Below are 12,861 nucleotides of genomic sequence, written 5' to 3' on the forward strand. Positions count from 1 at the left end.
AGTAAATATACTGCATTTATAAAAAAAAAAAAAAAAAAAAGAAGTCTACACACAATGCTGGGATGAATGTGTCAAATACACAGGAAACCCTATAAAAGTAAAAATCAAAAAGAGATCGAGGGAACCAAGAAATGTTCTGTGTGAAGGGTAATCACAAGCAATAGGAATGATTTTGAAATTTGGATTAAAAAATGTATTCTAGAAGTGGTTTAGTAACTTTTTTACAAATGTGAAAATAATGTGTTAAAGTTAGAGAGCTAAGAAAGACAGGCCATAAATATGGTCATAAATTGTTTGGGAAACCAAAATTTTCTATAAGTTTGCAGTATGCATAGCAATTAGAATAATAAAACAATTCATGTTCTTTACTCAGATATCTTGATGCTACAAACAGTTTCAGGGAAAAATATTAGAAAAGATAAATTTAGAAAATGTAGGAAGTCTTTGAATATGGGTGATTGCTATATATTTCTAAGGTAATTGATATTTTATGTTTAGACCTTGAGAAAGTAATCAGGGAGGCTGAAAAAAGGACAAAAGATTTAGAAGCAGAAAAACTCCAAGTCACTGAAAAACCTCAGACTGATCCTGAATGTTTAAGGTAAGAGTGTCATGTTAATAAGTTCTTAAATTTAATTTCAGGTCTGTACCTGCAGACCAGTCCTGGTAGCAACGACTATTTTACCTTTCTTGTACAATATTCCTTTGAAATCAGAAGAATCATTCATTTTTATTACTTGAATTCTTGTTGTTTATAACAGCCTTTCACCCTTATATGCATACTCCAATGAACCAAAAACTGAATGTTTGCAAGGAAGTCAGTCAAATTTGGAGGAAGATCAAAAGACTGCTCCTTAAGTGGAAGGCCAGTTCTTAAGTTTTCATAAAAATTTCAGCAGTACACAGAGTACTGCTGAACTGCCCAATGCCATATGTGCTTCTGCTGAGTGGCTGTACAGCCTTCCCCAGAGCCCCACTGAGATGGAGTGGATTGGCCTCAATAACCTCCTTGGGCCAGGTGGGCCTTGTATTGAACCTACTAAATGTGGATTTATTTTCTCTATGATCTGTACCATCAGGTCTAGTTTCTCTTCTAATTAAGCTAGTTTAAAACAAAATTTTGAAGATTTAACCAAGCCAGAAGGCCTTGCACATTCTTTCTTAATAGTGAATACTGCTTCACAGGAACTGAGTGGTAATGACTCATTTCTTGTCAGTTTGTTTAAATGTGACATTTACATTTTCACTATGCAGAAAATAATGTAATACTTTCAACAAAAATCTTCCAATGAAGAAAGCCCCATATCACAGAATTAAGCATCTTTTTCCTATTTTATGGTGTTCTAGATGAAAGTGCCTATGGATATTTAAAAATATTTAATATTTAACAATGCAAATTAACTCCTAGAAAAGCTGGTCCAAAATATTTTCTAACAGAAGTTGTCAGGGAAAACACAACTTTTGTTACATCACATTTTTCTTCCTATACATTCCTGAGGTTTTGACAAAAATAAATACAGTATATTTTTGTTAAACTTTCCATAGAAAAATAAAATTTTGTAGAGAATCCTGAGCATTTTTCTGAAAGAGAATTTTGTGATGGCCCATTTTTTGCTGAATATCAGGTTTTGAAAGAAAATTATGTATCAGCCCTGTTACTAACGCTCTTCAACCTTTTACATGGTGTTGAGACATGGCCAAAATTCCCTCAGCATAAAAATTAATTAGCTCACAAATCTGCATACAGTAGCAAAAACTTTGCATTCAACATATACATAGAAGACAGTGTAAATAATAATAACAGCAGCAATCCTGTAAAACAGCATGTTATAATTCACTTCTTTACATTATTCATTTCATTGTGATATATTAGGTTTTGTGAATCATGAGGTTGTCAGCTTCTTTCTAAATAACATACTTCCCTTGGAGTAGTTTACTGCCATGATTCCACTTAATACCCAAACTGGTGTAATTAGTTTTCTGTAACAGGTTTCCTGTGTATGAGGTACAGAAGTAGCAAACATTATATTACTAATCCTCAGTTCTACCACTGATTGCTATGAGATCCTAGGCAAATAATTCAAACCCATGTATGTCTGTCTTTCTGCATAGTGAAATTAACTCAGCTCTGTGGAAAGATACTTTGGTTTTATCTGAGTGGAAAACACAAAAGTGGATAAAACATTAAATTCTCATAGCTACAAAGCTAGCAAGTGTCATATATAACCAAAGCTAGAAGGATGATGAGATTTTTTTTATTTCATAACATGTCTCATTTTATGGTCAAGATAAGCTTACATTATTTAATAATTGCACATAGTACAAAATACAAAGTGCTTCTACTGCTATTACTACTATCACAAAAAAGCAAGCACTCCTTGATGTGTAATAATACATTGAAGAAATTTTACAGTGAAATATTTTTTTCTTTTCATATGCTGGACAAAATCTAGGACAGATTTACCTAAATCATACTTTTATTTTGCACTTGCTTTTGATCCAAAAAGCTCAGTGCTTTAGAGAGAGAGATAGACCCAAATAAGTTAACTCAGATGCCAGAAGCAACATAGCTGTGTTACTGTACTTCCATGTCAGCACTAATAGATTCTGCTTTTCAGTAGAGCCAAGCAGGTGGTCCTCATTGGTCTACTTCTGCGTGTCATAGTGCTGTGCTGTTTAGAATTATCCTAAATCTTAGCAGATTCATAAGACTAGCAATTCTTTTATTTCTTTTTTTTTTTATTTATTTATTTTTTTTCTTTTTTTTCCCAAAAACTTACTCATCACTTCTTAGTTTGGACTACTGAATTAAGAGAATGAAAGGGATTTTTAAGTATTATGTGCTATAACCAGTGAAGTATATAAATAGTCCTCCTGGATGTATCTGCTTACCCTTCAGTACCTACAAGGAGGTCATAAGGAAGATGGAGCCAGGATCTGCACAATGCTGCATAGCAAAAGAACAAAAGGCAAAAAGCAGAAGTTGAAATAAGAGTGGTTTAGAATGAATTTAAGGAAAAACCTTGTTATCATGAGGACAGTATAGCAAAGGAAAAGGTTGCCCAGAGAGGTTGCATAGTTTTCATCCTTGAAGGTTTTCAGACTTGACTGGATAAAGCCCTGAGTAACTTGGTCTGACCTTGTAGCTGACCCTACTTTGAGAAGGACATGGGGCTAGATGACCTCCTGACTTTTATTCCAGTCTGAATTATCCAATGAACCAATTATCACTGTGGATTCCACAGCCCATAGATCAACACATAAGCACTGGCTTGTGTCTACACTGCTCAGAGGCAGCATTATCTGCAACAAACCAGTCACCTCCACACTGCCTAGCAGTTGAAGAGATCATATCTGCTCTGGTCCCTTTGTAGTGTCTCTGTGACATTAAGATATAGTGTCCTGTATACACATATATTTTCCTTTCAAAATGCATGAAATAATTAAAGGAGTTATGTCCAGCACAGCAGAGTGTTGGTTCAAAATGACAATACCTAGCATGTGCGTTGCATGCCCTATGATGTGCCACAAAAGTGTTTGAGGGACCACGGCTGCTGCAGCAGAACACATGCTGATGGAGTCCATGACAATATTCTCTCTGGAACAGATCCTTGAGCGAACTATCTTGTCCACTCCTGTGGGTGCCCTCTGAAAGGAATCTGAGAATAAAGAAGAATTCATGCAGTGTCAGTTAGAAAAACTAAAGTACCAGCCACCTGGGGTGAACCAGGTCCTGACAGTCAAGATACACCTTTGGCACTTGCAAGGGACCTTTTGCAGCCAAAGTGCCAATTAAAGCAATCTTGCATATACTAGCATGTATCTTCATAGGAATCAGTTTTAGTCATGTTAAAATCAATGCGATTGAACCTACTCTATTTCAGAAACAACCCTTTTATCCTAACAATATGGGTTTTTTCCCCATAAGGAATCTATTGCAAGAGTAGAATTTTAGTTTTTATAAATATTATTTTCAGTAAAGAGAAGAATATTTTGACACAATTATATATTTTATATTTTTTTTTCTATGAAATAAGAACAAAATTTGATTTTTTTTTTTTTTTTTTTTTTTTTTTTTAAACTACACCATTCTTTAAATGGTAAAAATGCCAATGTTTTTAATGCTTCCTTAGAACAAATGTGAGAGACAGTCAGCATCAATAACCTGATATATGTAGCTCCCAGATCACCCTGTAAGTCTGTTATTGTATCACATACCTAGTCCCAGCTTAAAAATCAATATCAAAAGTAGCTGGCAAGGCAAGAATCTTCATTACAATTAAGTATATATCTTAAAGTAAATTGCATTTCAGCTGAAGAGTGTAGCCAGCTAATTCAAATTACAGCAATTCATCTTTGATCTGAGAAAAATGCCCTATACGATGTCTGCAGTTTCATAAAATTTCTCCCAAATCCATCAAAGAATTACAAAAGGTCATGAGAAGCACACACCAGTAATTCCAACAGCTGTTGGTGCTGCAGTTATAGGCTTGTTCTAATACACAGCAGATACAGGAAAAAGCTAACCAAAATTTGAATGTTAAGCACAGATATAATTATTGATAAGACACTCTATAGTCTTCCTTAAAGTAGACACACTGGAAATTGTAGGTCTCATGATACAGGTACGTAATTCAGAGGAATATTTAAGAAAAGAGAGGGTTTTTTCCAGAAAAAGATCTGCAATTAAAATCAAAAGCCTTATTTTAATCATCTATTCTGCCAATGCCAACCCCAAACACAAAACAGCAGGAAAGAATGTTGGCATCAGCTCTCGAGTCATATTTCCCTGGCAGGTAGCAAGTAGCATCACTTAAGTGGAACAAAACAGAGTCCAGCAGAGACTGATACCAGTAAATTCCTAGCTATGTCATGTCAGTATTATATTCATTATAATTACTTACTATATTAATTATTTATTTTCTTTTACATTTTAATTTTTAATTTGTGCTGCCTCATGTAAAGCAACCTAGAAATAATTTTAATTAAAGTTTACTTAGACTAAGAACAGACGGTTTCTACCTAAAATATTTTCACACTATTTTAAATTTAGACTTATAAAAAAATGTTTCTTTGAAACCTATATTTCTGTTCTACTTTAGAAAATCAGTAACAAAGGGGAAATGCATAGTCACCTTACTTTGTAAATATACTATTGCTTCTTATATTTCATAATACAGAAAAAGATGCTCCATTATCAAAATTAGGAAGGAAAAACCAATGCTTTCTTTCATACAAATCATACAGCAAATATGTTCATTAGAGCTGAACAAATGTTTCTTGCTAACAGCAGTCTGCCTAAGGCCATGCATGGTTCTGTGGTTTTAAAAAAAATAGCATTTGCAATTTAATTTTATGTTAAATTTTATAATCAACAGCTATCAGTCTCTGGAGTGATATATGTGGTTCAAAATGAGTTTTTTAATGACAATCTCCTCATCGACTTTTTAAGCTTTTCTTTTTAATAGCAGTGCCTAGTGGAGCTGTTATAGTTTGAATTATGTTAAAATAGGTTTCCATTATAAATTGCAGTATAGATTTACAAGAAATAGATCAAATCCAACTAATGATAATCTTTCTTTGGTAAAACAACCAATTGGTTAGATAAAGAAAATACAAATGCCATCCATCCAGACATTAGTAAAGTATTTGATGTTATCTCACATGGGAAACTACTAGTTAACCTGGGGAAGACCTATTAAAAATTTTGAGTAAGGAAATGAGTAATAGTAACAACAGTAATAAATCTGAAAAAAAGAAATTTGGGGGCTGGAAGAAGGTAGTTACAGTCACAGCTGTTCTTGCTTAATGTTTTAAATAATTACTTCAGAATAGAAAGTGTTTTAAGACAATAGTGTAAAACAATTGAAAAACTCTAGATCTTTTAGTCTGGAGTTGCTAAAAAAGAGGAGGAATATAATCATATACAGTGCAAGTTTATGTACTTATACACAACTAAGGACTTCAATAACAGGTACCTGGAAGTAAAGGAGAAGAAAGGCCTGAGCAGACTACGTAATTAAAAAGCAACTATAAACATCAAAAGTCAATATAGCTGTGGAAAAGGTAAAAGCAAGAAATATTTCCAACAGAAAACACTGTGTACAAATCTCTCACCTCCTTTTCAAGAAAGATGCATTCAACCTAAAAGATGAAGAGAGAATGAAGAGCAGCCCATAATGCAGAAGGAAATAAGGATAACTCTAAATCCTTTCTAGCTCTGAGAAAATTATATAGTTCACATGAAGCAAAGCAGTGAATTATAGAGATACTAATTTCAGCAACAGGGTAGCTGTATTAATATGTCCATATTGAGATATAATTTTCCCTGTATAATAGAAAAATCAAGATATTTGAACTAGAAAGGTCATTGACCCATATTCATTTTCCCTCCCTTTCAATAGAAATCTTATTGACCCCTAGAAACACATTTCACCGACATCTTTGATGTTTGTACATTTTTCCTTTCCTGTGTAACTTGTTCTTACAGTTCCTATGGAAAGTAATCCATATAACTTTGGTTTGCTGTCTGCACAAAAGCAAATCTCATCCTAAGTGTGCACTTTAATTTAGTGTGCCTTAAATTTCTACATTTATTCATCTATAATAAGATATTCCTTCAAGACTGCTTGAGATGTTTCATGTATTTGGGGAATATAAATTTTAAAAAACAGAAAAACAAACCACACTTTTCAAGACCTATAACAACTTTTATAAATAGTTGCCTGATAGCATGCACAAAATACAAGCTTTAATCAATTATAATTATGTATTTTACAATCAGCATTTGATCCAGAACAGTAAAAGCTGAAATTTTCTTATTATACCTAAGGTATTTCTATTTATTTTAATATACATTTAATTCCCACTGTTATGTAGCACAGTACCCTGTTCACTTTCATGTTTCATCTTATTGTGAGCCTTTATTATTACTACTACATCACCTTCTTAATTTTTATTCTATTTCTGCTCCATCAAGCACATACTTTTGTAATTTATTTGTTCAACTCAAGTGCCTGAATTTATGTTTTGAGATACTGAATTCCATTTAGGACTCATTTTCTCCCTTCCTCAATCAATTGATAATAGTCTGAAATTTATTGACTTCTTCAGCTGTATCAATAGCATTTTCTGTTTAGTAGTGTCAGCAAATTGTAAATACTCAGCAAAATCTTGCTCTCACTGTAGAAATATACACATTAATTTAGTCCCAGTACTGAGCTGAGACTGAATGACCTCAATGCGTTAGCTCTCCTTTGGCTTGAGACAATAAACCAAAGTCCTCTATACTTTCTTCAGTCTCAATAAAGTCTTAAAACTTGATAAATGTTTCTCCTGACCTTTATGATAAAATTCAGGAAAATCAACATACATACTCTCAAGTTTATATGTAACTTCTTAGGGAACTTCATTTTGTACCATAAATTCTATGCCTCATATAGCAGTGTCAAGCAATTCCATTTTATGATAGACTCTAATGTTTTCCCTTGTATTTATGGTTGAAAAACAAAATAGTGGTCATAATCAAGGCAAAGACAAGAAGGAAAATAAGAAAAAAATGTTTTACTTGTCTCAGCAAACCATAACTAAGGGACAGCCTGTTCCTTCTGCAACTCCAACAATAACCAGGTAGGTTCTTTCATCCTCACTTAGAAAAAAAGGGTCTAAAACCACATATTCCCCCTGCCTTCTACACAAACTATTTCTTCTTTGAGACCTCTTTACATAAAATTATTCTTGGAATACAAGTTCTGGCTACTGAAGTCTTGATCCAGTACTTTGAATCTGTGGATGATTTTCAGAGAAACCTGTTTGACAATAACATTATTTTCATCATAGTTCAATTCATAATATCAGTGTGTATTGATTTCACAATTATTTTTCCTATTTGCCTTCTGCATATACAGCTGAAACTCAAGAATAGTGTGTATCAACCACAAATGCCAATGACATTTAATAGCTCTGCTCATTTCAAAGCTGCAAAATCGATCATCTTCAGTGATCTCCTCCTTCTTCATCTCTTTGTCACTTCTGGCATTCGAGAGTAATGGAAAATGGACCACTGATAGCAAAGCTCAGTGTAGGGCAAGCTAGCATCCAAAAAATGCTGATGCTGTTGTCCCACCTACTTGATTTAAGGCTAGGCTTTGCTATTGCTATTTATCTTGAATGTTTTTCAAAGGAATAGTCAAACCTTCTTTCACAAATACGGCACTTCAACTCCAGCTGTTCATTAGAGCCCATTACCTGTGATGCTGTAATTTGCCAATACACTGTTAGTCCAGTGCAATGATCTTTTAAAAAAAAAAAAAAAAAAATTTTTATTGTCATCAAAGAGACCAAAATGCTAAAAATAAAACAAAGGACATGGAGGGCCAAATATTAATGTGATTTGTCAGAATTTATTTTTTTTTTTTTTAGGAGATTTGCTTTTTATCATAGTCATAACGAGAATATAATTGTCGTATTAATTCTTGTTCTGGCAAAAGGTACATCTCTTTCAATTTCCAAAGGTGCAGAAAACCTGCCCTCCATCTAGATGGTGTAGCTTCATGAATAATTGGTTTGCACATTCAATCTGATAGTGGAAAGATGAATATGAATATCCTGCTTATCTTAAATGTAAAATGAAAAAACTAAATCTGCTTCCAGGTTAAGCATTTTTTTGAATAGTTCTATTGCCTCACATTCCTTCTGGTAAAACTTCATCATTTATTCAATAACTCAGGCGTCCCCAATGCATTAATTGTGTAGACTATAACCCAACAGACAGCCCTTGTTTTGTGAGTATAATATTCCTAGCATATACTGTAATTATCTAGCTTCTAAATAAGAAAAAAGGAAGACCTGAAAGCAGAATCAATTGATTAACGTAAAAATAAAACACCATATTTGAACTATTGTCTTTTATCACCACTACCCCATTCTATGTAAGGAGTTGTGCTCTCACCACATTTAAAAGTTTTATAAAATATTTTAAATAAAATTTTAAAATCCACATGCAAAATATTACAATTGGAAAGCACATCATCAACAGGAATTAATTCACAATCCCAAGACACAGATAAGCAACTCTTACTGCTTATCATCTGGTTGTTCTATCCTTAGTGTACACCTAACATGGAATGGTATCGCTCTTAGCTGACAACTAGCAAACAGACTATGCATCAATTTTACAATGTGGAAGACAATGAGAGAGCATTTTTTCTGACATTAACAGACTCTGTCTTTTCCTAAAGTAAATTAGGCAAAGTAGGGTTTTTGTTTGTCTTAAAATAGGGTTCTTACATCACACTAACAGAGAACATAAGGAAAAAAAATGAGTCAATGCAATGAAGTTAAGCTGATTTAATCAAGATCAGAAACTGATCTTAGACCTAGAAATGAACTTCTCTCAATGAAAATGTAGTACAGTACAATGTATATTTAATTTCTTAAAGTGTAGTTCAAAATTTTTTTGAGCACTTGTATGTATTAGGAATGCAGGAGAAATATTCCTGGAGGAGACATTTGCTCCTTTGTACTACAAACACACAGAGATGATAAGTTTCCATATTGATGGTGAGATATTTACATTTTCCATAGGAACAGGAAAAATAACTTACAGTACAGTCTTATGCTACTATTCTAATGCCACATAGTGACTAAGCTATATTCCTCTCATATGAAGCTATACCTTTTAATAAGGCCATTGTCTTGTGCAGAAAACAAACTCTCTCTGCCATAGGACAGCTAAAGATATGCATCATCGATATAACAGGGTTAAATAATTTATTCCCCATTACAGTACATAAAAGAAAAAATGGTTGCTACTTCCCTCTTTCAACTTCAGAAGAAACAAGGTCCTGCTTTGATGCAGTAGTTTAGATATTTAATAAGCAGAATATATACTTTTCTTCCTTTTTTTTTTAAGTCTCTTTATATCTCCCAGAATATTCACTTGAAACTATATTAACTGAAACTGTATTAACATGAAAGTGTATTCATTGAAACTGTATTAAGGGTAAGCAACTTCAGCTTTCTCATTATGCTTTTCTTATGACAGCCATGGAAAAACTCAGTATAATCTCATCACTCTGTACTCATCAGACTACTAAAAGCTCTGGCATAGATTTCTCTTGCTCTACTGAGTATTGACTTAAACCATTACAGTCACTGATGTGCAAAAATTTAGGTGTCTCCTTTTAGCAGGACTAAATAACCTTTTGAATGCAAAAATCGCTGTATTAAAATTGGTCCTTATTGTAGAAAAGTTGAAGGATTCCTGGCTGAGACTGTTGGGAAACAGTCAGTAAACACTGAAGAATAATAGGAGCATCAGGGAGAGAACAGCAGCAAAAGCAAAGGAGTCTGTGGAGCGGCATGGAGCAATGACTGCACAGGCTCAGGCAGAGGACCCATCCAACCCAGTATTCTGTCTCCACCAGTAGCTGCAAGTAGATATCCAGGGAAAGTAAGAACAGTAACATATGGTACTTCCTAAGTATCAACATTCAAATTCACATGTTTAAATAAGGAAAATGATGACTAACGAGGCCATAAATCTTTCACGGTTTATGAAAACAGCATGGTTCAGAAATTTGTCTAACAAAGTACTTAGTCAAGATATACTTTATAAAAACCCAAAATGTCATTTTCTGAAGTTCCTCACATTGCTATCACAACTGCCAGTGCTGAATGAAATCCATCAGTATTGCAGAGAGCAGCATATAAAACTGCCAATTACAGAATTAGCAAACAAATCCTGATCATGCGAATAGATCGATGAGGGTTTTCTCACATAAGTCAAACTGACAATTGGGAGAAAAGATGAAAAAAATAGTTACCCAAGCAACAGTTCTCTGATCTGAAAATTCGTTTCGTTTTGGACGCAGGCTCAAGAAAGAACTGGAAAACTGCAAAGATGATGACTGGGAAAGTATCTGTGAGACTCTTCGAACAGAAATTGAAATTCTGCAAATGGTATTCTATTTTCATTATGTATTTTAACTGTTTGATAATTTTAGTTTTAAATGTGTAATTTAAGATGATTAGCAGTGGTTTTAGATAAGCAGTTTTTTATACTATATACACAGCCAAACATCCCTGCATTGCAGGTTCACTGCAATACTCATTTGTTTTAGCATTTTATTTCCAAATGTCCGGGAATATAATTTCTCACAAAAAAAAAGGAAGCACAGAAAAAAATGTTAAGATACATTTGTAGCACAAGAAAGACCTATTTGGGGGACTAGGACTAATTATTAGTGTCTTGAAATCCGGAAATCATTATGCATTTAGTAGCTAAATTAATCTTTATCCAGCTGTCAGTTAAATAGAAGATGGGAGTACGGAGAAATAGGATGATAATAGCATCCTTTTATTTAATGTTTTATTTTGTACATTCACAAATTCCTTACAAAAACTTAGTAAAGTGTGGTTTGTCTCTAAATGTCAATCCTAACTTCAAATTTCTCCCTAGTCAGTCTATGTAAGAATACAAAGAGAAAAATTATTTTGAAGACCCATTTTTGGAAATAAAAGGATTTTAAAAGTTTATTTCAGAGCCCCTGATTGAGTTGAATGAAGATGCAGCTGCCACTAGCATCAAGAGCAGAATATCAGTCATGGGAAACTTGTATTACTCACTTTTATGATCAGTTTCAAGTTTCTGTCGGAGAAATATAACTTACTTGTACTTTATCTGTTAATTTTATCATGCTTGTCAGACTTCAGAAACAACCAAAAAAAGTTCAATTTTTAAAAACTTCTCTGTAAAGAACACACTGAACTCACTAAATTTCATTTTCTATAATTCAATTATTTCTCTTTTCCAGAATCTATCACAAAAAAAGTCTTCAGACAAGTGAATAATGTGGCATATGATATGGAGTGTCATAGAAGCTAGTCTTTGAGCATTTCAACACCATTTTACTCAAGTTCTCTCAGTTTTGCTTCTACTTTTTTTGTTTAATTAAACCACAGTTTCTATCTGCCTTTACTTTTCATTAAAATAATTTTTTATTAATTTAAAAGTGGTGTGTGTGTGTGTGTGTGTGTTTCATCCTCAAGTTCAACAGCTATCCATCTTTAGTTTCCTCTTTGTGGCCCATGAATGGACAGCACATAGTCCACTACACATACAGCTGAGTTCCTGTATTACTAGCTCTATTCTCTATGTACTATTTTTTAGAATGAATGCTCTCCTATTTTTAAGGTAGAAATGTGGTCTTATTTGAGAGGAAGACTACTATTACCATCAAGAAATACTTAACAGGAGCTGCGGCTATTTAGTTTACACCTTGGCAATGCAGTTCTGTAACAAGCTCTCCGAAACAGCTCTACGCCAGCAATTCTGCATGATCATCCAGAATAGTTTCCAAATCTACTGAGCAGTAGATGCCTTCATTGATGGTAAGCCAGTCCGTTACTTAGCGCTTGTCTTGACTGCATGAGGTCTTTCCTTCCTCTCCCACAACCCATAAAATACTGAGTGCTCGCTTCAGCACTTGACAGCAAAGATAAAACCATATTCTAAATTAAAAGTCTGCATTTCTAGAAAACTAGTGAAGAATTGCCACTGAATGAGGAACCCTATTCATTCAAGCATGTGGGATGTGTAACTGCTACAGCAGTTCCCAACCCCACAGTAGAAACTGATTTTATGATTCAGGTGCTTACAATAGGATTCACTAAAAACATTCTGTGCTCAGCCTCTGTTCACTCTGTGATCACCGTCTCATCGCATCCAGCTGTGTGTGCAAATAATTTTCAATCCACTTCCCACCTTGGGGGTGGGGTGGATAATTCCTCTTCACTAGTTTTTTACACCCAGAGCTCTCCAAGCTGTGCAGGGGTGTCTGTTACACATAAAACTGCAAA

At 33.9% G+C, this 12,861-nt stretch overlaps 1 protein-coding gene across 1 annotated transcript in view; it reads left to right on the forward strand.

Moving 5' to 3' along the window:
* CCDC172 (coiled-coil domain containing 172) overlaps positions 1-11,849 on the forward strand; it is a 19,956-nt gene extending 8,107 nt beyond the window's left edge. Inside the window, exons 6-8 of the mRNA XM_026850945.1 lie at positions 499-601; positions 10,875-10,962; positions 11,817-11,849. Coding sequence (XP_026706746.1) covers positions 499-601; positions 10,875-10,962; positions 11,817-11,849 — 224 coding nt within the window. The remainder of the gene's footprint in view (positions 1-498; positions 602-10,874; positions 10,963-11,816) is intronic.
* The last annotated feature ends 1,012 nt before the right edge of the window (positions 11,850-12,861 follow it).

This window comes from Athene cunicularia, assembly GCF_003259725.1.
Source record: "Athene cunicularia isolate RWA chromosome 6 unlocalized genomic scaffold, athCun1 chr6_part1, whole genome shotgun sequence".
NCBI lineage: Eukaryota > Metazoa > Chordata > Aves > Strigiformes > Strigidae > Athene > Athene cunicularia.